The sequence below is a fragment of the Anolis sagrei genome, chromosome 2 (genome assembly GCF_037176765.1).
Source record: "Anolis sagrei isolate rAnoSag1 chromosome 2, rAnoSag1.mat, whole genome shotgun sequence".
Taxonomy (NCBI): Eukaryota; Metazoa; Chordata; class Lepidosauria; order Squamata; family Dactyloidae; genus Anolis; species Anolis sagrei.
Window position 1 is genome coordinate 168,810,434 of NC_090022.1, and position 26,741 is coordinate 168,837,174.

The window sequence follows — 26,741 nt, forward strand, 5'->3', positions numbered from 1 at the left end:
GCCATCCAGCCTCCACCACGCTCTGGGGCAGAGAGTTTCACTGCTGAACGGCTCTCACAGTCAAGAAGTTCTTCCTAATGTTCAGATGGAATCTCCTTTCTTGTAGTTTGAAACCATTGTTCCATGTCCTAGTCTCCAGGACAGCAGAAAACAAGCTTGCTCCTCCCTGCTGTGACTTCCTCTCACATATTTATACATGACTATTGTGTCTCAGCCTTCTCTTCTTCAGGCTAAACATGCCCAGCTCATTAAGTCACTCCTCATAGGGCTTGCTCTTGATCATTTTAGTTGCCCTCCTCGGGACACATTCCAGCTTTGTAAATTTTAACTGTGCAAATGCTCCCCTGGTCACTGCCAAACCCTGGGGTTCCAGGCTCAGCACCCAAGCTGCAAACCTGGGTCTTCAGGGAGAGTGTAACCCCGTCCAACACAGGCTGTAACACTATGCCCTGTTCGGCCTTGCAACTGACCAGGAGTACCTTTGTCTTGTCTGAATTCAATTTCAATTTGTTCACCCTCATCCAGACTGTCACAGTGGCCAAGCACCAGTTCAGGGCCTGAACAACCTCCTTAGTTGTGGGTAGGAGTGACAGAGTTGGACATCATCTGCGTACGGGTGACACCTCATCCCGAAACTCTGGATGATCTCCCCCAGTGGCTTCATGTAGATGTTAAACAACATGGGAGACAGCATTGAGCCCTGAGGAACCCCACAAGACAATGGTTCCTCTGGGTAATAACCTCTACAAAGGACCGGAGCCCTGTAAAACAGTACCTCCAAGGCCCATTCCTGTGACGCATTACAAGTTAAAGCAAAAATGCTCTGTGAAAGAAAAGGGAGGGTAAACATGAGAGCTACTTCTGTAGTCAGATTTCATAAAAGGTAAAGGTAAAGGTAGTCCCCTGACATTAAGTCCAGTCATGTCTGACTCTGCGGTGTGGTGCTCATCTCCATTTCTAAGCCAAAGAGCCAGTGTTGTCCGTAGACACCTCCAAGGTCATGTGGCCGGCATGACTGCATGGAGCACCATTACCTTCCCGCCGGAGTAGACCTATTGATCTACTCACATTTGCATGTTTTCGAACTGCTAGGTTGACAGAAGCTAGGGCTGACAGCGGAAGCTCACGCCGCTCCCCGGAATCGAACCTGCGACCTTTCGATCAACAAGCTCAGCAGCTCAGTGCTTTAACCCACTGCGCCACCGGGGGCTCCCCTGATTTCATAGCACCCCTGAAGAAGGCCACTGAAATGCATGCAGTGTGTCCCAAAAGTAAGGAGAATGATTTTTTCCCCTTTTGCACAGTGAAGAAGGACCTGGAAAGGAAATTTTGGGGTGGAGGGGGAAGCCAGGTATACATTTTGACCTTTCTTGGTTGAGTTTTTTGCCTTTGTAGAAGTCAATATTAACTAAGTGTGTAGTCGCTTTTGTGTCTTGTTTCAGGCAAAAATGCAGAGGAATTGGAGCACGGTCCTTCAGTTTCAAGAACTAAGAACAATGTGGTTCTTATGACTTCATCAGGCTCGCTAAATTTGGCAGTGTATGCTAGTTCTTCTTCTCTTTTGTCCCATGCCAAAAGTGAAGAGGAACCAGTATACGCCACTGCCACAGCAACAGCAACACAGGAGGCTTCCCATGTTGCATTGCCAACAATGCGGGGAAGTCTAACAGAAGATGCTCCCTCCATGGGATGGGGTAAGGGGGAAGCTGGGGAATACGGGGCATGGGGTGGTGGATCTCCACACCCTCATCAGGTCCTGACGGATTCGTCACGATGCTTGGCAAATCCCATAGTTAATGTGATAAGGTCCATAGTGTGAAGTCACACTATGAATACTTCTGAATGCTCTGACTAGGCTCTGTGCAATGTCCTTCCCCAAGCTCAAAATCCACCTCAAAGGATGCAATTTTCAGACAGTTGAAACCATCCAGGCAGCTGCGATGAGGGCTTTGAACAACATTACACATTAAGACTTCCTCCACTGCTATGAAAAGTGGTAGAAACACTAGAATCACTGTATTTGATCACAAGGAACCTATTTCAAAGGGGATAAACTAAAATTATGTGTATGTTTAATGTTTTTTGAAAAATATTCTTCTCATTACTTTGAGGACAGAATATAAATACAGACTGACGGATGATGAGATTTCCCAAATAAAAACAGCCACCCATTTATTTATCGTGTCACCAGCAACCATACCATTGTATTACATTTCTAACAGAACAAAACAAACAGACAGATTAAAAAAAACACACACACACAGATTTTGCAAACTTGGTAATTGATTAAATGTCCTTTGACCAGTATCTGGCCACTTGGAGTGCCTCTGGTGTTGCCCCAAGAAGGTCCTCCATTGTGCATGTGGCAGGGCTCAGGTTGCATTGCAGCAGGTGGTCAGTGGTTTGTTCTTCTCCGCACTCGCATGCCGTGGATTCCACCCTGTAGCCCCATTTCTTGAGGTTGGCTCTGCATCTCGTGGTGCCAGAGCGCAGTCTGTTCAGCGCCTTCCAAGTCGCCCAGTCCTCTGTGTGCCCAGGGGGAGTCTCTCATCTGTTTCACCCACGGATTGAGGTGCTGGGTTTGAGCCTGCCACTTTTGTACTCTCGTTTGCTGAGGTGTTCCAGCGAGTGTCTCTGCAGATCTAAGAAAACTATGTCTTGATTTAAGTCGTTGGCGTGCTGGCTGATGCCCAAACAGGGGATGAGCTGGAGATGTCTCTGCCTTGGTCCTTTCACTATTGGCTGCTACTTCCCAGCAGATGTCAGGTGGTGCAATACCGGCTAAACAGTGAAATTTCTCCAGTGGTGTAGGGCGCAGACACCCCGTGATAGTGTGGCATGTCTCATTAAGAGCCACATCTACTGTTTTAGTGTGGTGAGATGTGTTCCACACTGGGCATGCGTACTCAGCAGCAGAGTAGCATAGTGCAAGGGCAGATGTCTTCACTGTGTCTGGTTGTGATCCCCAGGTTGTGCCACCCATTGAGCACATGGAAATGGATCACTTCTTTCCCCCTTGGGGTTCATGGACATTCATGAACATGGGCTACCAAGGAGTCATTCCTGTACATCAGGGATTGTGGCCGGGATTGTGGCGCAGCTGGCTGAGTGTCAGCTGCATTAAGATCACTCTGACCAAAAGGTCATGAGTTCGAAGCCAGCCCTGGCTGGAGTGGGTGTCCAGCCATTGTGTAGCCCGTTGTCGACCTTTGCAACCCGAAAGACAGTTGCATCTGTCAAGTAGGAAAATAAGGTACCACCTTGTGTGGGAGGCTAAATTTAATTAATTTATGAGGCCATAAAGAAAAAAGACTCCGGGGAATGTGGAATGCGGAAGAACTTCATCGGTGTCGTTGATGGATGATGGAAAGCAGCAGCTCCCCCGGCGGCCAGAAAAAAGTTAAATAGCCTTGGTGTATTTGTGTGTTAAACGTGGTTTGTCAAACTGGCATTGAATGTTTGCCATATATGTGTTGACTGTAATCCGCCCTGAGTCCCCTGCGGGGTGAGAAGGGCGGAATATAAGAACTGTAAATAAATAAATAAATAAATCAGTAGGTGAAATCACAGGGTTCAGGGGGATGTGGAACAGCAAACTTGTCAAACGGTTCTGGCCCAACTTATCTATCCGAACGTATCTCAGCCTATCAGCCTGCCAGGTCCCTAAGATCTTCTGGGGAGGCCCTACTCTCTATCCCGCCGGCTTCACAGGTGCGGCTGGCGGGAACGAGAGACAGGGCCTTTTCTGTGGTGGCCCCTCGGCTTTGGAACACCCTCCCTATAGAGATAAGGTCAGCCCCCTCGCTGATGGCGTTTCGGAAAAAACTAAAGACATGGATGTTTGAACAAGCATTCGGATAATCCGACGAAACGAATTTTGACGATTAAGGATTGGTAATTACAGACGACGAATTTTGGATTGTGATCCCAGTTACGAGATGCATTTGGATTGTTATTGGTGGTCCAATAATTCTGTATTTTATATGTGTTTTTATGTTTTTAAATTGAATATTGTTGTTTTTAGATGTTGTAAACCGCAATGAGTCGCCGACTTAGGCTGAGATATTAGCGGTATACAAGTGTAATAATAAATAAATAAATAAATAAATAAATAAATAAAGTTCCAAAAGGGCATGTATATATTTTAGTTAATTATTAATTCTTTTGTTAATCATTACCTTCAAATTCTTTATTTTTGATGACAACAACATGAAAAAAGAGAGAATCATAGAATCATAGAATCATAGAATCAAAGAGTTGGAAGAGACCTCATGGGCCATCCAGTCCAACCCCCTGCCAAGAAGCAGGAATATTGCATTCAAATCACCCCTGACAAATGGCCATCCAGCCTCTGTTTAAAAGCTTCCAAAGAAGGAGCCTCCACCACACTCCGGGGCAGAGAGTTCCACTGCTGAACGGCTCTCACAGTCAGGAAGTTCTTCCTAATGTTCAGATGGAATCTCCTCTCTTGTAGTTTGAAGCCATTGTTCCGCGTCCTAGTCTCCAAGGAAGCAGAAAACAAGCTTGCTCCCTCCTCCCTGTGGCTTCCTCTCACATATTTATACATGGCTATCATATCTCCTCTCAGCCTTCTCTTCTTCAGGCTAAACATGCCCAGTTCCCTAAGCCGCTCCTCATAGGGCTTGTTCTCCAGACCCTTGATCATTTTAGTCGCCCTCCTCTGGACACATTCCAGCTTGTCAATATCTCTCTTGAATTGTGGCGCCCAGAATTGGACACAATATTCCAGGTGTGGTCTAACCAAAGCAGAATAGAGGGGTAGAATTACTTCCCTAGATCTAGACACTATGCTCCTATTGATGCAGGCCAAAATCCCATTGGCTTTTTTTGCCGCCACGTCACATTGTTGGCTCATGTTTAACTTGTTGTCCACGAGGACTCCAGGATCTTTTTCACACGTACTGCTCTCGAGCCAGGCGTCACCCATTCTGTATCTTTGCATTTCGTTTTTTCTGCCAAAGTGGAGTATCTTGCATTTGTCACTGTTGAACTTCATTTTGTTAGTTTTGGCCCATCTCTCTAATCTGTCAAGATCGTTTTGAATTCTGCTCCTGTCCTCTGGACTATTGGCTATCCCTCCCAATTTGGTGTCGTCTGCAAACTTGATGATCATGCCTTCTAGCCCTTCATCTAAGTCATTAATAAAGATGTTGAACAGGACCGGGCCCAGGATGGAACCCTGCGGCACTCCACTTGTCACTTCTTTCCAAGATGAAGAGGAAGCATTAGTGAGCACTCTCTGTGTTCGTCCACTTAACCAATTACAGATCCACCTCACCGTAGTTTTGCCTAGCCCACATTGGACAAGTTTCCTTGCCAGAAGGTCATGGGGGACCTTGTCGAAGGCCTTACTGAAATCCAGGTACGCTACATCCACGGCATTCCCTGCATCTACCCAGCTTGTAGCTCTATCGAAGAAAGAGATCAGATTAGTCTGACATGACTTGTTTTTGATAAATCCATGTTGACTATTAGCGATGACTGCATTTGTTTCTAAGTGTTTGCAGACCACTTCCTTAACAATCTTTTCCAGAATCTTGCCCGGTATCGACGTGAGGCTGACCGGACGGTAGTTGTTTGGGTCATCCTTTTTTCCCTTCTTGAAGATTGGGACCACATTGGCCCTCCTCCAATCTGCTGGAACTTCTCCCGTTCTCCAAGAACTCTCGAAGATGGTTGCCAATGGTTCCGAAATGACTTCCGCTAGTTCCTTCAATACTCTGGGGTGTAGTTGATCTGGCCCTGGGGACTTGAACTCATTAAGAGCGGCCAGGTATTCCTGGAGAGAAGAGAGAATTAGATTGTGTATAAGTGTGGCGTAGACATATACATTAATGTAAACTGACCATAACTCCAAAACTACATTTTTCTGAAGCTGAAAATACAAAATATAAATATAAGCCAACCTGTAAAATACTCAGGGGTTTCTAATATCATTGCCTTGCTCTCTTTACAAAGATTGTACTAGATCCAGGGGCAGCTCAACCCATTACGTAAAGTAAGCATTTGCAGTATAGTTGATTTTGCCCAGGGACAAAATCTACAATCAAAGAGCATTCTGAACCTCACCAATGATGGAATTGAACCAAATATGGCACACAGAACTCCCACGACAAACAGAAAATATATATCAGTGATTGGTTTGGGGGGGGGGGGTGCGCCAAAATACTGTTTGCTTATGGTTGAAAATTACCTAGGGCTGCCTCTGACTACATCCATGTGTGATCCCTCCAGAGCATGGTTTTAAGCTCTTCAAAGTAGTTCTGTACTCACTGATCTCAGAGCATCTGAGCCTGGTTTGCAATTCTAATGCATTGAAACTGTAGTAACTGAACTCTGCCATGGTGCAATTTCATGAGCTGTGCCAAGTTTCTGAAGAACAGAAACTGAAGAATAGAAACTGAAAGAACAGGAAGCTCTGTGCAGGGGAAAAACAGTGGGCAGGACAGCAGCTTGAGTCTACACCAGAGAACAAAGAGAGGTAAAAAATGCAGATAGACTAAATGATTATTTGTTATTATGTTTTTCTCTCTAGATCATGAAGGATTGTCTCTCAAATACCCAGATTACTTTTGCCATAAAATGAAACTAAACAAAAGTGTGCTGGTACAGCTGTACCAGGAGCTCCATTTCTGTTTGCTTTTGCATGTAATGTTTATTGCAGTCCTAAGTTTCAGGGACCCTGCAGATAGGTGGCTTCTTTTGGCTGCAATCATAGGGCAAGCCACCTGTCAATAATAGTTAGGTTCCCTGGTCCCTTTTGGGGCTTTTTCCAACTTGTTTTCCCTAAAGGTCTACTCAGAACTCTATTTAATCGTCAGGAGAAATGCCTCTAGAACATGGCCATATAGCCCGAAAAAACCCACAAGAACTCTATTTAATCCCTTTCCTTTATTTGTCTGTGATTTTAATTTAGTACATATTCAAATGTGTTCCCTCAAATTATGCATTTCCCTCTCAAAACGTAGGGATTTCAAGATGCCAAAAATGTCTCATATTATTTAAGAAAACCTAAAAATCTGGGGGCTAGCTTAAAGTTCAGATTCTCACTTTTGTCCAAATGGTGTGGATCTCATCCATTCATATGGATGCAAAGATACAGAATGGGGGACGCCTGTCTTGAGAGCAGTACGTGTGAAAAAGATCTTGGAGTCCTCGTGGATAACAAGTTAAACATGAGCCAACAATGTGATGTGGCGGCAAAAAAAGCCAATGGGATTTTGGCCTGCATCAATAGGAGCATAGTGTCTAGATCCAGGGAAGTAATGCTGCCCCTCTATTCTGCTTTGGTTAGACCACACCTGGAATATTGTGTCCAATTCTGGGCATCACAATTCAAGAGAGATATTGACAAGCTGGAATGTGTCCAGAGGAGGGCGACTAAAATGATCAAGGGTCTGGAGAACAAGCCCTATGAGGAGCTGCTTAAGAAGCTGGGCGTGTTTACCTGAAGAAGAGAAGGCTGAGAGGAGATATGATAGCCATGTATAAATATGTGAGAGGAAGCCACAGGGAGGAGGGAGCAAGCTTGTTTTCTGCTTCCTTGGAGACTAGGACGCGGAACAATGGCTTCAAACTACAAGAGAGGAGATTCCATCTGAACATGAGGAAGAACTTCCTGACTGTGAGAGCCGTTCAGCAGTGGAACTCTCTGCCCCGGAATGTGGTGGAGGCTCCTTCTTTGGAAGTCCCGTCATGTCTGACTCTGGGGTGTGGTGCTCATCTCCATTTCTAAGCCGAATAGCCAGCGTTGTCCATAGACACCTCCAAGGTCATGTGGCCGGCATGACTGCATGGAGCGCCGTTACCTTCCCGCCGGAGCGGTACCTATTGATCTACTCACATTTGCATGTTTTCGAACTGCTAGGTTGGCAGAAGCTAGGGCTGACAGCGGAAGCTCACGCCGCTCCCCGGAATTGAACCTACGACCTTTCGATCAACAAGCTCAGCAGCTCAGTGCTTTAACCCACTGCGCCACCGGGGGCTCCGGAGACATGATAGCCATGTATAAATATGTGAGAGGAAGCCACAGGGAGGAGGGAGCAAGCTTGTTTTCTGCTTCCTTGGAGACTAGGACGCAGAACAATGGCTTCAAACTACAAGAGAGGAGATTCCATCTGAACATGAGGAACAATTTCCTGACTGTGAGAGCCGTTCAGCAGTGGAACTCTCTGCCCCGGAGTGTGGTGGAGGCTCCCTCTTTGGAAGCTTTTAAGCAGAGGCTGGATGGCCATCTGTCAGGGGTGATTTGAATGCAATATTCCTGCTTCTTGGGAAGGGGTTGGACTGGATGGCCCATGAGGTCTCTTCCAACTCTTTGATTCTATGATTCTATATTAGAATTCATGAGTAAATCAAGACAAATGAATTGAATCTTTCTAGTTGGGGTCAAAGACAGTTGTGACGGTTGTGTTCCATCTGAACATTAGGAAGAACTTCCTGACTGTGAAAGCTGTTCAGCAGTGGCACTCTCTGCCCCGGAGTGTGGTAGGGGCTCCTTCTTTGGAAGCTTTTAAACAGAGGCTGGATGGCCATCTGTCGGGGCTGCTTTGAATGCAATTCTCCTGCTTCTTGGCAGGGGGTTGGACTAGATGGCCCATGAGGTCTCTTCCAACTCTATGATTCTATGACCAGTTAACATCCAACTGTTGAAGAATTTAGGAGAACAAGAAAACTTACTCATATCTTTGAGAGATATGCAATGGATGGCCTAGATCAAACAACCTCTTTAGCTTTCAGCAAACCATTTCTTTCCTTGGAATAAGTAGAAGAATATCTGGTGATTTCGGGAAAATCAAAGTCCAAACTTCTCCTTAAATGCAGAGAAATGAAATGTAATTACACTATAAACAAAGTGGCCAACAATTTTTCTCTCTTTTTAAATGCAAAGAAGCATTGCCGCCTTAAAATGGTAGCAGAACTTCCAAAGTGGTTGAATGGAGTTCTTTTCTACTTACAAAATGTCCACAATGTCAGTGCAACTGAAACATTATGCAATATATTGTTCCCAGGCAGGAGGATTTGCAGAGAGGAAAAAAGTGGCTGCCTCAATTGTTTTCTGAAAACACATGACATAAGTATAAGTGCATGTGGTTGTGTGTCTGCTAGCAGCTATTTCTTTACATTTGTAGGACTTGATTTTATATAGGGTATGCCAAAAGCTGCAAGGGCCTATTCATATTAAATCACAGACTCTAGTCCTACTGGTATTTTGGACTCTCTTGACTGCCATGGCAAACTATCAGAGATGTGGGAAATGAAGTCCAAAACATCTCACGTCCAGAATATAGGGACCACTGTTCTATATCGAATCCTTGGGTTTATTGTGTTTTCTATTTTAACATGAGTGTATATTAATGTGACTCATCCTATGATCTCTCTCTCTGTCTCTCTCTCTCTCTTCATTTCTTGTAACTAGGAACTCCTGCCTTACATTGGTTAGCTTTGTGATTTATTTTCAGCAGTCAACATGCATGGGTAAGAATAGTTATACGTATGAATATACTCCCTGTAAAATGTACAAAGCTATTCCTATTGAAAATGTCCAATTGTAATGCAATATAATACTACTAATAATATGATATTATTATTATTATATATGCTATTGTCGAAGGCTTTCATGGCTGGAATCACTAGGTTCTTGTGGGTTTTTTTGGGCTATAGAGCCATGTTCTAGAGGCATTTCTCCTGACGTTTCGCCTGCATCTATGGCAAGCTTCCTCAGAGGTGTGAGGTCTGTTGGAATTAGGACAATGGGTTTATATATCTGTGGAATGGCTGGGGTGGGGCAAGGAGCTCTTCCCTGCTGCAGTTAGGTGTGAATGTTTAGCTAATCACCTTCATTAGCATTTGAAGGCCTGCCTGAGTCTGGGAAAATCTGTTGCTGGGAGGTGTTAATCTGTGCCTGGTTTTTTCCTCTCTGTTGTTTAGCTGTTAAAATTTTAGAGTTTTTTAATACTGGTAGCCAGATTTTGTTCATTTTCATGGTCTCTTCCTTTCTGTTGAAATTGTCCACATGAACCAGCCTGGGCACAGCATATTATTTGAGAACACAGAAATGCTGGACCACACCAACAACCACCATGTCAGACTACACAGAGAAGCCATTGAAATCCACAAGCATGTGGACAATTTCAACAGAAAGGAAGAGACCATGAAAATGAACAAAATCTGGCTACCAGTATTAAAAAAACTCTAAAATTTTAACAGCTAAACAACAGAGAGGAAAAAACCAGGCACAGATTAACACCTCCCAGCAACAGATTTTCCCAGACTCAGGCAGGCCTTCAAATGCTAATGAAGGTGATCAGCTAAACATTCACACCGAACTGCAGCAGGGAAGAGCTCCTTGCTCCACCCCAACCATTCCACAGATATATAAACCCATTGTCCTAATTCCAACAGACCTCACATCTCTGAGGAAGCTTGCCATAGATGCAGGCGAAACGTCAGGAGAAATGCCTCTAGAACATGGCTCTATAGCCCAAAAAAACCCACAAGAACCTATTATATATGCTAATAATATAATATATTGTGTGTGTGTGTGTGTGTGTGTGTGTATGTGTGTGTGTGTGTATGTATATATATATATATATATATATATATATATATATATATATAATTTTAAAAAACCTCATAAACAAAGCAAAAAACATAAACAGTAACACCATGGCGCATTAAAACCTGTGGCAGCTTGAAACAATGAACATGCCTCAAACCAATTAGACGTCAGGGGAAACCTTTACCTTTACCTTATAAAAACTCTAATGTCTAAATGGAAGGCATTCTCCCTGCATCTTTCTTTGATCAATGACGCATTTATAGCAACCTCTGACTCTGCCTTCATCTCTGCATGTCTTGACTGGGACCCATTGGACCCCGAAATTTGGGACATCAGGCCAAGTGTAGTAATCTATTTGAAAACTATTCTAACACCTTCTATGCATACAATTTATTGGGCAAGTCTATTACTGTCCTAGTTTTGCCCCTTCCCCCTCACAATTTTTGCAGCGTGTTAGTGATAACATAAATACAAACGTATTGTCGAAGGCTTTCATGGCCGGAATCACTGGGTTGTAGGTTTTTTCGGGCTATATGGCCATGTTCTAGAGGAATTCTCTCCTGACATTTCACCTGTATCTATGGCAAGCATCCTCAGAGGTAGTGAGGTTCACTACCTCTGAGGATGCTTGCCATAGATGCAGGTGAAACGTCAGGACAGAATGCCTCTAGAACATGGCCATATAGCCCGAAAAAACCTACAACAACCCATAAATACAAACACCATCCACGTAAAATGGTGGGAAATAAGTTTGAGTTCCCTATACATTTCTTGGATGTTTTTCCCATGGAGGAGTTCCAAATTTGCCTTTTTTCCCCTTACAAAAATATATACTTAGAAGTGAACATTCTTTTGTGGTTATTCAGGGTGGAAATAAGGTAATGATGTAGAGCATGAAGATGCTTCGGTATGACAGGCTGAATCATTTCTCCTTAAGGTGGAAACTGGAAGCAGATGAATTTTTGAGCAACTTCAGACCCTCAGGACGCCCAGAAGTCACTTATCTCCTGTATGAAATTAAGTGGGAAGGAAGTCGCAGAACATGGAGGAACTGGTGTAGAAACAGCCACCCCAAACATGCTGAAATCGTCTTTTTGGAAGACGAGGAGATACACGATTGACCAGACATCACATGCAATATCACTTGGTTTCTGCCTTGGACACCCTGTGGTGCATGTGCCTATCGTATCATTGAATTCTTGGAGGAACGTCCCAATGTAAACCTGGAAATACTAGCTGCGGAGGTGTACAGGCCTTATGACCAGCGCAATCAGGAAGGCCTCAGAGACTTAGCTGATGTTGATGTCGAGATATCTATAATGGAGTTCTCTGGTAAGTTAACTTACTCTGGTAAGTTAATCAGGGGGCCACCACAGAAAAGGCACTAAGTTAAGAGCACTTAGTTAAATCCATGAATGGGTAGTGGAAAAGAAACTCGGCAGTTGATACCATAATAATGCTTGGATTTTTAAGGCAGTGGTTTAAATTATTGGCCCTCCAGATATTGCTGAACTGCAAGTCCAGCACTCCTTGCTACCACAGTATAGTCAGGAATGGTGATAGTTTCAGTCCAACAACATTTGGACCAAAGAAAATAGATAAAATACAGAGAGTGTTGCCTCATTGCTGTTTCCCCCATCAGATGGGGGGAAAGGCCAAAAATCAAAATAATTTTTGAGAGTTCTTGGAGAACGGTTTGTACCATGGTTTGCAAGGAAGCTTCTTATAGTGCTTGCTCGCGACTTCAGCCATCAGTGGGACGGAGCCACGGCTTATGTCATGTAATGGGGTTCATCTGGATCGGTCCCTGAAGAGGAGCCCCAGCGTAAGGGACCAAAAACCCTTCGTGTGATGAGGTGGTAAGATCATATTGCAAACATACATTGGATTCTGGACCATACCAGATTTTTTCAAAAGAAAATAAGCCTGGGTTTGGCTCTAAACATAATGAAAAACAACGCCTTTTAAAAAAATGGGTGTGCCACAATATTTAATCATCAGGTGTGTAACGTGTATAGAAGACAAGACAATTGTTAGGACAGAATATGGATAAACAGAATGGTTAGCAAGGTAATTAGGCAAGGCTTCAGCTTATCACCCTATGTATTTAACTTGTATGCTGAAAATATCATAGGTAAAACAAAATTAAATTTGGAGGAAGGAGGCATGAAAATTGGAGGAAGGACCACCAACAATTTAAAATACGCAGATGACACCATGCTACTAATGGAAAACAGCCAAGACTTTAATTATTTATTAATTATTATTATTATTATTATTATTATTATTATTATTAACTTTATTTGTACCCCACTAGCATCTCCCGAAGGTGCCCCCGGTGGCGTAGTGGGTTAAAGCACTGAGCTGCTGAGCTTGTTGATCGAAAGATCGCAGGTTCGATTCCGGGGAGCGGCGTGAGCTACCGCTGTCAGCCCTAGCTTCTGCCAACCTAGCAGTTTGAAAACATGCAAATGTGAGTAGATCAATAGGTACCGCTCCTGCGGGAAGGTAACGGCGCTCCATGCAGTCATGCTGGCCACATGACCTTGGAGGTGTCTACGGACAACGCTGGCTCTTCGGCTTAGAAATGGAGATGAGCACCACACCCCAGAGTCAGACATGACTGGACTTAATGTCAGGGGACTACCTTTACCTTTTTAGCATCTCCCGAAGGACTCGATGCGGCTTACAAAGGCCAAGGCCTCAAAACACAACATAACAATACAAAACCTAAAGCAAATTAAAAACAATTAAAGCAATATTAAACAACAAGCAATAAACAATACACCAAGACACAATAAAACTGGGTAATGGGTACAGAATTAAAAGTGCTGATGTGACAGGTGATATGTAAGGATTATAGGGTAAGTGCAGTGTGCAGCAATCTTAATTCTAATAAAGTGCTTCTGGGACTTGTTATTGGAGTATTCCTATTCTGGAAAGGCACATCGGAATAGCCAGGTCTTCAAGTTCTTTCTGAAGACTGCCAATGTTGGGGCCTGTCTAAGATCTTTGGGGTGGGTGTTCCAGAGTCGGGGGGCCATCACAGAAAAGGCTCTGTCACGTGTCCCCACCAAACGCGCCTGCGATGCAGGCGGAATCACGAGCAGGGCCTCTCCGGATGAACGAAGTGTGTGTGTGGGTTCATAAACGGAGATGCGGTCACACAGGTAGAATGGTCCCAAACTGTTTAGGGCTTTGTAGGTAAGCACGTGCACCTTAAATTGGGCTCGGAAAATAAACGGCAGCCAGTGGAGCTCCTTAAACAGGAGAATTGAAAGTCAAGGCTGAAAGTGCAAAGGAAGATTTCCAGCTGTACATGAAAAAAACTAAATGACAACTAATAAATTAGAACCAACTTTCCCACATCTGCATATTCAGTTTTTACCAATGTCATTATTGATTGATTTGATAAATATGTTCACTCTAGCAATCTTTAGGCAGTCCAGTATGACTCCATGGTCAGCTTCCACCACAGGTTTGCCATAGAGTCATGGTGGAAGACTAACTAACAAAATGAAGTTCAACAGTGACAAATGCAAGATACTCCACTTTGGCAGAAAAAATGAAATGCAAAGATACAGAATGGGGGACAGTGCCTGGCTTGAGAGCAGTACGTGTGAAAAAGATCTTGGAGTCCTCGTGGACAAGAAGTTAAACATGAGCCAACAATGTGATGTGGCGGCAAAAAAAGCCAATGGGATTTTGGCCTGCATCAATAGGAGCATAGTGTCTAGATCTAAGGAAGTAATGCTACCCCTCTATTCTGCTTTGGTTAGACCACACCTGGAATATTGTGTCCAATTCTGGGCACCACAATTCAAGAGAGATATTGACAAGCTGGAATGTGTCCAGAGGAGGGCGACTAAAATGATCAAGGGTCTGGAGAACAAGCCCTATGAGGAGCGGTTTAGGGAACTGGGCATGTTTAGCCTGAAGAAGAGAAGGCTGAGAGGAAATATGATAGCCATGTATAAATATGTGAGAGGAAGCCACAGGGAGGAGGGAGCAAGCTTGTTTTCTGCTTCCTTGGAGACTAGGACGCGGAACAATGGCTTCAAACTACAAGAGAGGAGATTCCATCTGAACATTAGGAAGAACTTCCTGACTGCGAGAGCCATTCAGCAGTGGAACTCTCTGCCCCGGAGTGTGGTGGAGGCTCCTTCTTTGGAAGCTTTTAAGCAGAGGCTGGATGGCCATTTGTCAGGGGTGATTTGAATGCAATATTCCTGCTTCTTGGCAGGGGGTTGGACTGGATGGCCCATGAGGTCTCTTCCAACTCTTTGATTCTATGATTCTATGAAGACTTAAAGATTCCCAGAAAGCATACATACCTAGGTGTGTTTAGGTGTTCCAGTGTGTCTCGGGTCAACATACAGTGAAGTTGATCATAGAGCCAAACTGGAGGACCTATAGATACCGAGATAGATGTTTTCTCAGATTAAATAAATAGTTTTGCTGATATCAACATGAGGTTGACCAGATGGTAATTGTTTGGGTCGTCATTTTTTCCCTTCTTGAAGATAGGGACCACATTTGCACTCATCCAATCAGCTGGGACTTGTCCCATTCTCCAAGAACTCTCAAAGATGATTGCTAGTGGTGTGGAAGTTATTTCAGAACCACTGGCAATCATCTTAGAGCATTCTTGGAGAACGGGAGAAGTCCCAGCAGATTGGAGGAGGGCAAATGTGGTCCCAATCTTCAAGTAGAGAAAAAAGGATGACCCAAATAATTACAGTCTGGTCAGCCTTACGTCAATAGCAGGCAAGATTCTGGAAAATATCGTTAAGGAAGTGGTCTGCAAACACTTAGAAATGAATGCGGTCATGGATTTATCAAAAACAAGTCTACTCCCCCACCCCTTCTCTCTCTCTCTCTCTCTCTCTCCCTGGATAGAGTTACAAGCTGGGTAGATGCAGGGAATGCTGTGTGTATAGCATGTCTGGATTTGAGTAAGGTCTTTGACAAGGCCTCTCATGACCTTCTGGCAAACAAACAAGTCAATTGTAGGCTAGGCAAAACTATGGTTAGGTGGATCTGTAATTGGTTAAGTGAACGAACCCAGAAGGTGCTCCCCAATGCTTCCTCTTCATCCTGGAAAGAAGTGATGAGTGGAGTGCTCCTGTCTTCTAGGGTTCCGTCCTGGTCCTGGTCCTGGTCCTGTTCAACACCTTTATTAATGACTTAGAAAAAAGTTAGAAGGCATGATCAAAAAGCTTGCAGATGACACCAAATTGGGAGGGATGGCCAATACCCCAGAAGACAGGAGCAGAATTCAAAATGATCCTAACAGATTAGAGAGATGGACCAAAACTTACAAAATTAAGTTCAACAGTTATAATAGTGAATACTAGTGAATCAGAAGAAGATGAAGCCTTCAGTGTGCAATTTCCCATTTGTATGTATGGGCATGAAAGAAAGCTGATGTGAGGGAAACCAACTCACCTGAAACATGTTGCCAGTGAAAAATTCTGCAGATACAGTGGACTCTTAAAAGGGGAAGTAATTGTGTCCTAAAGCAAATCAGTCTGAACTCTTCCTAGAAACCAAGATGACTAAACTAAGATTGTTGTGCTTTGGGTGTATCATTCTGAAGACTTGACTCACTAGTTTAAAAAAAGTAATCCTTTGTAAGGTAGAAGGCAACGCTACTGCCCCTAATCTGCAGGATATGAGCAGCACTTTTGGGGATAGGGTGACTTGAAGGTCTCTCATTCTTAGGATCAAAATAAACTTGAAGGCAGTTAACAACTACATCAAGCTGTCTCTGTTGTGATATAAGCCAATCACAAATTTATCAGCCATGTATCCTAAGCTCACACTCGGACTGATGGAATATTTGTTTTATACAGATTACCAGTATTGTTGGGAGAAATTTGTGGATCACCAGGGGATGAATTTCAGAGCAAGGAGGGGTTTCTCAAATCAGAGACGGCTTGATTCCCAGCAGCTTTACTCAATCCTCAAGTAAGTAAGGAGTGAGTTTGAAAGAAGAGCTAACTCCAAAATGACCATTGTTATTTTAGTGGTAAGATGTATGTGATCTTTCCTGGTAACACAATGGAATGGTATTAGGGAAGCTCACTACCATTCAGGACTCATCTTTTTCATCTCTGATGATAATTGAGAGGGTTATATGGCTACCTAGATCCATTTCCCAACAGAGCTCTCAATCCCCAGGATTGGAACATTTCCTACTCGAGAAATGCTTCTCTACTTTTTTTTTAATTGGAAGTAAAGGCTGTCTGGGGCAGCAAGCAGGTCCCGCTACTACCAGAGGATATAATGTTATTTTCTAATTTTAGTTTATTCCATGAGCTGTTTCTCATTACAATGTTGTTGATGCTTGCTTACTATTGTTATGCTGTTTTATTTTATTGTTGCAACCCAGATCAGGAAACGAGTCCATAAGATTAATCCACCACACTTGACTGTGGGGGAAAACAATCCTTTTTTATTGATGAAAAATGGTTACAAAATAGAGGAAATACAATACAAAGTCAAAAAGCCACAGTAAAACTCAGCAGTCAGGAATATCTCAGAACTAGATCAAAATTCCAAAAGCAATACTATAAAAACCTGGAACCTGTTAGCATTTCACTGACCATACTTGGAAACTAGATGCCTCTGGGAATGCAGGCCATGGGACACGGGAAACCTGCCAAGGTATTGCCTCAGTCTAAACGATGCTTGATCTAACGAGACGGCCCGGGGAGAGACACTTAAACTAAAGAAACTGTTTCGGGATACGCCTCCAGACTTTGAAGCCTGTGCCTCCCTTTCCTTTAATCTGCTTGACCTTCGCAGACTCTGCAATTCACTCCTGTTTTTCCAAATCTGTCCTTTTCTATCCTCATTTTAAAAAAGGCAGGTGCTACCTCCTCTGGAGAGCTGTCACCGCCTGAATCTGAAACATTTTCATCAGGCTGTGCAGTTTCACTTTCCAAGCCACTGACCTCAGAATCAACAGTTTCCAAACCATCAGGGAAAACTACATGTTCAGTAGCCTGTTCAGTTGCATCAGGAAATACAATCAGAGAATCAGGTTCAGGTTCACACGCAGGCTGAACCCCAACAGCTATTTTAATTTATAATTTGTTATTCCTTTGCTTTTAAATTGTATGTTGCCTGGGCTTGGCCCCATGTAAGCCACCCCGAGTCCCTTTGGGGAGATGGAGGCAGGGTAGAAAAATTAAGTTGTTGTTATTGTTGTTGTTGTTGCTCTTCTTCTTCTTCTTCTTCTTCTTCTTCTTCTTCTTCTTCTTGAAAAAGTAACTTGCTACTTTGTTTGATGCACATCTTTTTATTGTTTTGTGCTTTGTAATTTGTTTTGCGCTTTTTATTGTGTTGTGCTTTGTAATTTTGAAAGATGGGAACCCTAAGATGGAGGAAAATGGCATAAAACTTAGATTCCCAACAAAAGGCCCTTGAAAGAAACAATTCAAAGTAATTAGAAACAATATATTGTCGAAGGCTTTCATGGCCGGAATCACTGGGTTGTTGTAGGTTTTTTTGGGCTAAATGGCCATGTTCTAGAGGCATTCTCTCCTGACATTTCGCCTGCATCTATGGCAAGCATCCTCACCTCACTACCTCTGAGGATGCTTGCCATAGATGCAGGTGAAATGTCAGGAGAGAATGCCTCTAGAACATGGCCATATAGCCCAAAAAAACTTACAACAGCCCAGTAATTAGAAACAGTTGCTTGCTATACCATGTTTCATAGAATCATAGAATCAAAGAGTTGGAAGAGACCTCATGGGCCATCCAGTCCAACCCCCTGCCAAGGAGCAGGGATATTGCATTCAAATCACCCCTGACAGATGGCCATCCAGCCTCTGTTTAAAAGCTTCCAAAGAAGGAGTCTCCACCACACTCTGGAGCAGAGAGTTCCACTGCTGAACGGCTCGCACAGTCAGGAAGGTCTTCCTCATGTTCAGATGGAATCTCCTTTCTTGTAGTTTGAAGCCATTGTTCCGCGTCCTGGTCTCCAGGGAAGCAGAAAACAAGCTTGCTCCCTCCTCCCTGTGGCTTCCTCTCACATATTTATACATGGCTATCATGTCTCCTCTCAGCCTTCTCTTCTTCAGGCTAAACATGCCCAGCTCCTTAAGCAGCTCCTCATAGGGTTTGTTCTCCAGACCCTTGATCATTTTAGTCGCCCTCCTCTGGACACATTCCAGCTTGTCAATACCTCTCTTGAATTGTGCTGCCCAGAATTGGACACAATATTCCAGGTGTGGTCTAACCAAGGCAGAATAAAGGGGTAGCATGACTTCCCTAGATCTAGACCAGTGGTTCTCAACCTGTGGGTCCCCAGATGTTTTGGCCTTCAGCTCCCAGAAATCCTAACAGCTGATAAACTGGCTGGGATTTCTGGTAGTTGTAGGCCAAAACACCTGGGGACCCACAGATTGAGAACCACTGATGTAGACACTATGCTCCTATTGATGCAGGCCAAAATCCCATTGGCTTTTTTTGCCGCCACATCACGTTGTTGGCTCATGTTTAACTTGTTGTCTACGAGGACTCCAAGATCTTTTCCACACGTACTGCTCTCGAGCCAGGCATTGTCCCCCATTCTGTATCTTTGCATTTCGTTTTTTCTGCCTAAGTGGAATATCTTGCATTTGTCCCTGTTGAACTTCATTTTGTTAGTTTTGGCCCATCCTCAAGAATCATCGCCTATTGCACAGACTGTTCACTACAAACTTACAGGGCTAGGGAACATTCTTCTGTTTTTGATAGCCTAAGTATGGCTCCATCTACACTGACCACCGATATTGAATGCAATATTCCTGCTTCTTGGAGGGGGGTTGGACTGGATGGCCCATGAGGTCTCTTCCAACTCTATGCTTCTATGAATCTATGACCATTTAATGCAGTTTTGAATCAATATAGAAGAAATTGGCTTTGTGATGCAGTTGATTACATAAGAAATCTTGGAACCAGTTTGAATGGAACTACACAAACCACAGAGCACTGATACACATCAATGGCTTTTGTTTGTGCAGTTTTGTGGGGATTTGTTGTCTGGCCACACCAACTTTGGGAATTAGCACCCACCGCTTTCTGTTGCAGTTTTGCCATTCTATGATGCAAAAGCAGCCAATAGCATGGAATGCCTGCAGTTATTCCTTACCATTTGCTGCTTTATTTCCCCATAATGATTCTCTTAAAAACATCTTGTTCATCGCTCTCTCCCTCTCTCTCTCTCCACAGCTCATTCTGAATTGTCCCGGGTTGCCAAGAACATCCACAGCATTTCACTGTGATTTCCTTTTACAAGTAGAATCTGCTGTTTACTATCTTGATGCAATGGAGAAATCCCTACACAGATATATGCTTTGTGGTTGCAAATATAACTGCTTCTTAAAAATTATACTGCACTGTTTATCATTAAACCAACACAGCTGTTAATTTTTTCACACACATTAGTAAAGGTAAAGGTTTTCCCTGACATTGTCTAAGCATATCCGACTCTGTCTTGTGTGTCTCTCTGTCCAAATTATAATCCATCCCTCCAACAGTTTGAGGGACTGTGACCTGGCCCTCTGTTTAAAAAGTTTGAGGACCCCTGATCTAAGTCATTCACAAAGATCCTGAACAGGACTAGGCTTAGGACAGTACACTGCGGCACTCCACTCGTCACTTCTTTCCAGGATGAAGAGGAAGCATTGGTGAGCACCATTTGGGTTCATTCACTTAACCAATTACAGATCCACCTAACTGTAATTTTGCCTAGCCCACAACTTGACTAGTTTGTTTGCCAGAAGGTCATGGAGGACCTTGTCGAAGGCCTTACTGAAAAACGCTACATCCAAGGCATTCCCTGCATTACCGCAGCTTGTAACTCTATTGCAAAAAGAGATCAGATTACTCGGACATGACTTGTTTTTGGTAAAGCCATGTTGACTATTAGCGATGACCATATTTGATTCTAAGTGTTTGCAGACCACTTACTTAACGATCTTTTCCAGAATCTTGCCTTGTATCGACATGAAGCTGACCAGACGGTAATTGTTTGGGTCGTCCTTTTTCCCTTCTTGAAGACTGGAACCACATTGGCCCTCCTCCAATCTGCTGGGACTTCCCCCGTTCTCCAAGAACTCTCAAAGATGATTGCCAATGGTTCTGAAACCATTTCTGCTAGTTCCTTCAATACTCTTGGATGTAGTTGGTCTAGCACTGGGAACTTGAATTTGTTTAGAGTGGCCAGGTATTCCTGGATGACTTGCTTCCCTATTTGGGGTCTGATTTCCTCTAATCCTTTGTCTACTCCATGCTACTGAGGTTGAGGATAGCTTCCTTTTTGTGAGAAGACCGAGGCAAAGAAGGCATTAAGTAGTTCTGCCTTTTCCGTATCTCCTGTCAGCATTACCCCCATCTTTTCCTAGCATAGGCCCTATTGCCTCCTTCTTCTTTCTTTTTCTGCTGACATAAGCAAAGAATCCCTTTTTATTGTTTTTAATGTTCCTGGCAAGCCTGAGCTTGTTTAGCTCTTTGCAAACCTTTTCCCTACAGGAATTGGTTATTCGGTTAATTCTTCTTTGGTGATCTCTCCCCTTTTCCACTCTTTGTGCATGTCTCTTTTGAGTCGTAGCTCAATTAGAAGTTCTTTGGACATCCATTCTGGCTTCTTTGCACTTGTCTTATTTTTTCTCTTTGTTGACACTGTTTGCAATTGCGTCTTGAGTATTTCACTCATCCGTAACTTCTTTGTCTTTTAGTATTGTCTTGGCGTCCATGGAATGCCACTCAGTATTTCCTTCATTTTTTGGAAGTCCAGAATGCAGGTTTGACTTGTCTTCGTTTTGGCCTTCCTTCGTATCACAAAGTGCAGAGCACATGGTCACTTGCTCCTAAGGATCCAATTACTTTTACTGCATTGATCAGAACTTGATGTCTCATATATCCACCTGAGGAAGACTCTAGTCGAAACCGGTCGTGGATGTTGATATCCGAAAATTTTCTAAAGCAAGGGATCCTATGCCCTGAAGAGAAGTTGGTTTTACACCAAGAAAGACTCTTTACATTACGCTTACTCTAAAGCAAGGGATCTTATGCCCTGAAGACAAGTTGTCTTTACACCAAAAGACTCTTTATGTTATGTATGTGTAATCTTTGTAAACAACTGGTTGTTGTTCATTATATACTGGGTTATGCTTATACCATATAAATTTGTCGTTTGTTGAATATTGTAATATACAAACTGTTAGGCAATATCGACCATTATCATTTATGTACCACAACTTTTAGTGGATTTGTGTTTTTTGTATTGGTGGGAATCCATTGTCTTCTTGTGTTGTGCTAAAAGCACCCACTTTACTATTGACCTGAAACTGTGGTTGACATGCAACTAACATACCATTAGTGCCTAGTGCAGAATTTCTGGTTCCTCGAGATAGATCTCAAGATGTCATAGCTGAAATCATGACTTTTCAGATCTATGTGGCAAATGGGATCAATGCTATCCTAGCGTTTCATTTTCTAAAGAACAGAAACTGAAATGAGAAAACTCTATATAAAAGACGAACCCGTCTAGAAATTGACAGCAGAACAGAATGGATCCGCAACCTTCATCAGGAGAAGGTAAAAATTCAATTTTATTGCAGTGCAAAATGAGGGAGCAATAACCTGTCAGGGAAACTTTGTTGATACCATCAATATATTTTAGTTGTTGTCCAAATTGTTGTGCTCATTTTCAAGTTGAAAGTCAGTTTTGCAAATAGAGGGGGCTTCAAAGAAATCCAAAATAGGCCCGCCAGCAACTCTCTTACCTTTTCTGCCTTACCTGTTAGAGGTCATCCAAGTCTCTTGCAAAAGCTTTGCAAAGGCAAGATTCATTCAGAGGGATTACCACAAGGAATCTTAAATTTTGCAATATATTGCAGCTTAAATAACTACAGAATGTAAACGAGTTACTTGTTCATGGTATTTATAAAGAACTTTCATTTTCTCAATATGTCTATTCTTTCCAACAGGTCTGTCAGACAGAAGTGCCAACCAAGGGTAAGAAACACAATTACATATTATATTATATTACATTTATACTCAAAAAGCTAGTGGGTTAGAGAGAAGCATCGGAAACTTGGGGTACTAGAGAGACCACTGCCTTTCATCTAGACTTCCATTCAACTTGCTGTTGATGTGCTGTTTTGCTCCACTGTTAGCCCATCAAGTTTCAGAACATTTCACTTATCCATGGATTTTAGGGGCATTTTCAAAGTTTTTATAAACAACATTTTTTAAAAAACTACAAAAGGTATCTCCTTGAATTTTCTATATAATGACAAGATAACAGGGGATCATTTTCCCCAACTTTCAGAAATATTCATACATCTACTGATTTTAGGGATTTTAAAAAAGTTTTGACAAAAAGTTTTTTATAAAAAAAGCCTTTTGGCTTTGCTTTGCTTCCTTGCACTGAAAATGAAACTGACATTGATATGCTTCCAAAATTTATACATTTCAAACAAATAAGTATTAGGTCAGTTTTGATGCTTATGTTTTTTACTCCTGATAAAGAGTGTGTCTGTTTCTGGGTGTGGTTGTGTGCGAGAGATAATTATAGAGCTTCCTATTGTGTAAACCTCCAGATAACCAAATCAACTGCTTTTCACTTGTACTTGACAGTGTTTCTCAACCTGGGGGTCGGGACACCTGGGTGGGTCGCGAGGGGGTGTCAGAGGGGTCACCAAAGACCATCAGAAAACATAGTATTTTCTGTTGGTCATGGGAAGTTTGGCCCAATTCTATCATTGTTGGGGTTCAGAATGCTCTTTGATTGTAGGTGAACTATAAATACCAGCAACTACAACTCCCAAATGTCAAGGTTGATTTCCCCCAAACTCCACCAGTGTTCACATTTGGGCATATTGAGTATTTGTGCCAAGTTTTGTCCAGATCCATCATTGTTTGAGTCCACAATGCTCTCTGGATGCAGGTGAACTACAACTCCAAATCTCAAGGCCAATGCCCACCCAACCCTTCCAGGGTTTTCTGTTGGTCATGGGAGTTCTGTGTGCAGAGTTGGGTCAATTCTATCATTGGTGGAATTCAGAATGCTCTTTGATTGTAGGCTAACTATACATTCCAGCAACTACAATTCCCAAATGACAGATTCAATCCCCCCCACAACCCCGCTAGTATTCAAATGTGGGTGTATTGGGTATTTGGGCCAAAATCGGTCCAGTGAATGAAAATCCATCCTGCATATCAGATATTTACATGACAATTCAGAACAGTAGCAAAATTCCAGTTATGAAGTAGCAACGGAAACAATTTTATGGTTGGGGGTCACCACAACATGGGGAACTGTATTAAGGGGTCGCAGCAGGAGGAAGGTTGAGAAACACTGACTTAGGACTTCATCACAAGGGCAAATTTACCCGTCCCTATGACACTTTCTCCGCAGTTCAGGGACAGTGCCTGCTGGATCCCATCAAACAATGTAAGGCTGCTTCTAGTGGGACTACATTCCTGAACTGTGGTTAAAGTGTCATAGGACAGAGCAACAAGGCGAGCACAGGGGGAAGGCAGGCAGTGACACTTTCCCCTGTAGGATGGGGAAGGCTGTTGATGCAAGGCATGGGGCAACAGATTCCCCCACTGCCCGCCAGACTCTCCACACTGCTTGACGAATCCCACCACGTTCACCCACATTGGCTGGCTTCAAGTGATTAGATCCTTACATGCACCCCTCTTCACTGGGGAATGTGACTCCAGCATAAGAAAAGCTATCTCTGGTCCTGAGAAATAACCTAGTTCAGAGCTAGAGGTGCAAATTAAAGATAGATTAAAGTTGGAATTAGTTTCTCAATGATGTGGTATAATCAGTATCATTTGATTTCATTGTACCATTGTTCTTCTAAACATTGCTTTTTTTGCAATCAGTAAGAAACTGGATAAACCAGTACTTCAACAGGGAATTTGATCGATACTATATCCCTTATTTTTCACAAAATCCTACAGTGTCCATGTGCATTAGCAAAATCCATTGTTGTCCTGTTGGCTGTAAAATAGATGGAGTCGAGACACCCATGCATTCTTTTGAGGAAGGACAGAGAAAAAGAAATGTAGTAAATATTGGCAATATTAACTAAAGTAGAATAAAGATTATCCTCATAAGGATTATTAACCCTGGATCCATCCCCACTCCATGAAGAGTTCTTTAGAGTCCATCTAGACCTGCCAAGTATCATCTATCGGACAGATGGCAAGCTATTTAACCTCAGGTTTTTGGGGCTATATGGCCATGTTCTAGAAGCATTCGCTCCTGACGTTTCAACTGCATCTATGGCAAGTATCCTCAGAGGTTGTGAGGTCTGTTGGAATCTAGGAAAGGAAGAAACCATGAAAATGAACAAAATCTGGCTACCAGTATTTAAAAACTCTAAATGTATAAGAGTAAAACAACACTGAAACACAGGGGAACTCCAGAGAGGGAACAATCAGGGACAACACTAAACACCTCTCAACAAAAGATTCCCCCAGGCACTAACAAGCCACACCTAAAAACTGCCACGCCATCAAATGCTAATCAAGGTGGCCAGTTGAAACATTCCCACCTGGCTCCAACAGGCAAGAGTTCTTTGTCCCACCCTGGTCATTCCACAGATATATAAACCCAATTTTCCTAGTTTCCAACAGACTTCACAACCTCTGAGGATGCTTGCCATAGATGCAGGTGAAACGTCAGGAGAGAATGCTTCTAAAACATGGCCATATAGCCCAAAAAACCTACAACAATCCTCCAGTATTTTCTGTTGGTAATTGGGGGTCTGTGTGCCAAGTTTGATCCAGGTCTGTCATTCTTGGTCTGTGGAAGTCAAAGCTCAAAGTACTGCAAATCCCATTGTTCATTGTCCATGCTCCCCCAAACATTGTTTTTCACTATGATTTAATTATGTTTAATTTCTAACAATGAAAATGCACCCTGCATATCTGATATTTTCATTATAAATCAGAACAGTAGCAAAATTACTGTTATGAAGTAGCAACAAAAATAATGAGGAACCGTATTAAGGTTGAGAACCATTGCCTTAGATCAACATTTCTCAACCTGGGGGTCAGGACCCCTGTGGGGGGGGGGGGTCTCCAAAGACCATCAGAAAACATAGTATTTTCTGTTGGTCATGGGGGTTCTGTGTGGGAAGGTTTGGCCCAATTCTAACATGGAGAGGGTTCAAAATGCTCTTTGATTGTAGGTGAACTACAAATCCCAGCAACTACAACTCTCAAATGTCAAGGTCTATTTCCCCCAAACTCCACAAGTGTTCACATTTGGGCATATTGAGTATTTCTGCCAAATTCAGTCCAGATCTATCATTGTTTGAATCCACAGTGTTCTCCCAAATGACAAAATCAACACACACACACACACACACACACACACACACCCCAACCCCACCAGTATTCAAATTTGGGCATATTGGGTTGTCAGCTCACGGCAGCTGGGCTCAACGATGACACGAGACTTCCATCGTAATCAAACAAAGAACTTTACTATCAAATACATAGACACAAAAAAAGCCGGGATTGCCTGGTCGCAGCAGGCAACCCCTTATATACACTCCCACTTGTTCAAAAGGTAGATTCCCACCAGACCCAAAACCCCGCGCAAAAGCTTCCCGCCACCAAGCAACTGCCTTCTTTCAAGGCCACCAGCTGCAGGGTCCTTATCAGGGTGAAGCATCAGGAGTCTAGTTTTCAGCGCCAAAGTCTAGGCTCTGGAAACTGGATCCTGACATTGGGTATTTGTGCCAAATTTGGTCGAGTGAATGAAAATACATCCTGCATATCAGATATTTACATTATGATTCATAACAGTAGCAAAATTACAGTTGTGAAGTAGCAACAAAAATAATGTTATGGTTGGGGGTCACCACCACATGAGCGGTCATGGCATTAGGAAGGTTGAGAACCACTGCCTTAGATCATGGCTGATCTCCCTGATCACCCTGGTTGCTCCCCATTGAAAACTAGAAGTCTTTGGATGTCATGTGGACTTCCAGGAGCAACCTCTGATCCACTTGCAGTTGGAGGCTAGTAATAGCAAAATCCTTTGGTTTTCCCTCACAATTCCTTGGTAGTTCACCTAAGAAAGAACACACAGCTGAACATTCAGTTGACCTGCTCAGTGCTGAAGCAAATC

The 26,741-nt window shown here is 43.0% G+C and overlaps 1 protein-coding gene across 1 annotated transcript; it reads left to right on the forward strand.

Moving 5' to 3' along the window:
* The first annotated feature begins 6,250 nt into the window (after positions 1-6,250).
* LOC132767975 (C->U-editing enzyme APOBEC-1-like) lies at positions 6,251-20,003 on the forward strand. Its single transcript, XM_067464078.1, is given in 5 exon segments — positions 6,251-6,502; positions 9,440-9,498; positions 11,520-11,914; positions 16,438-16,552; positions 19,808-20,003. Coding segments are annotated over 4 exon segments (528 nt in total). The 5' UTR covers positions 6,251-6,502; positions 9,440-9,490; the 3' UTR covers positions 19,818-20,003.
* Positions 20,004-26,741: the final 6,738 nt, after the last annotated feature.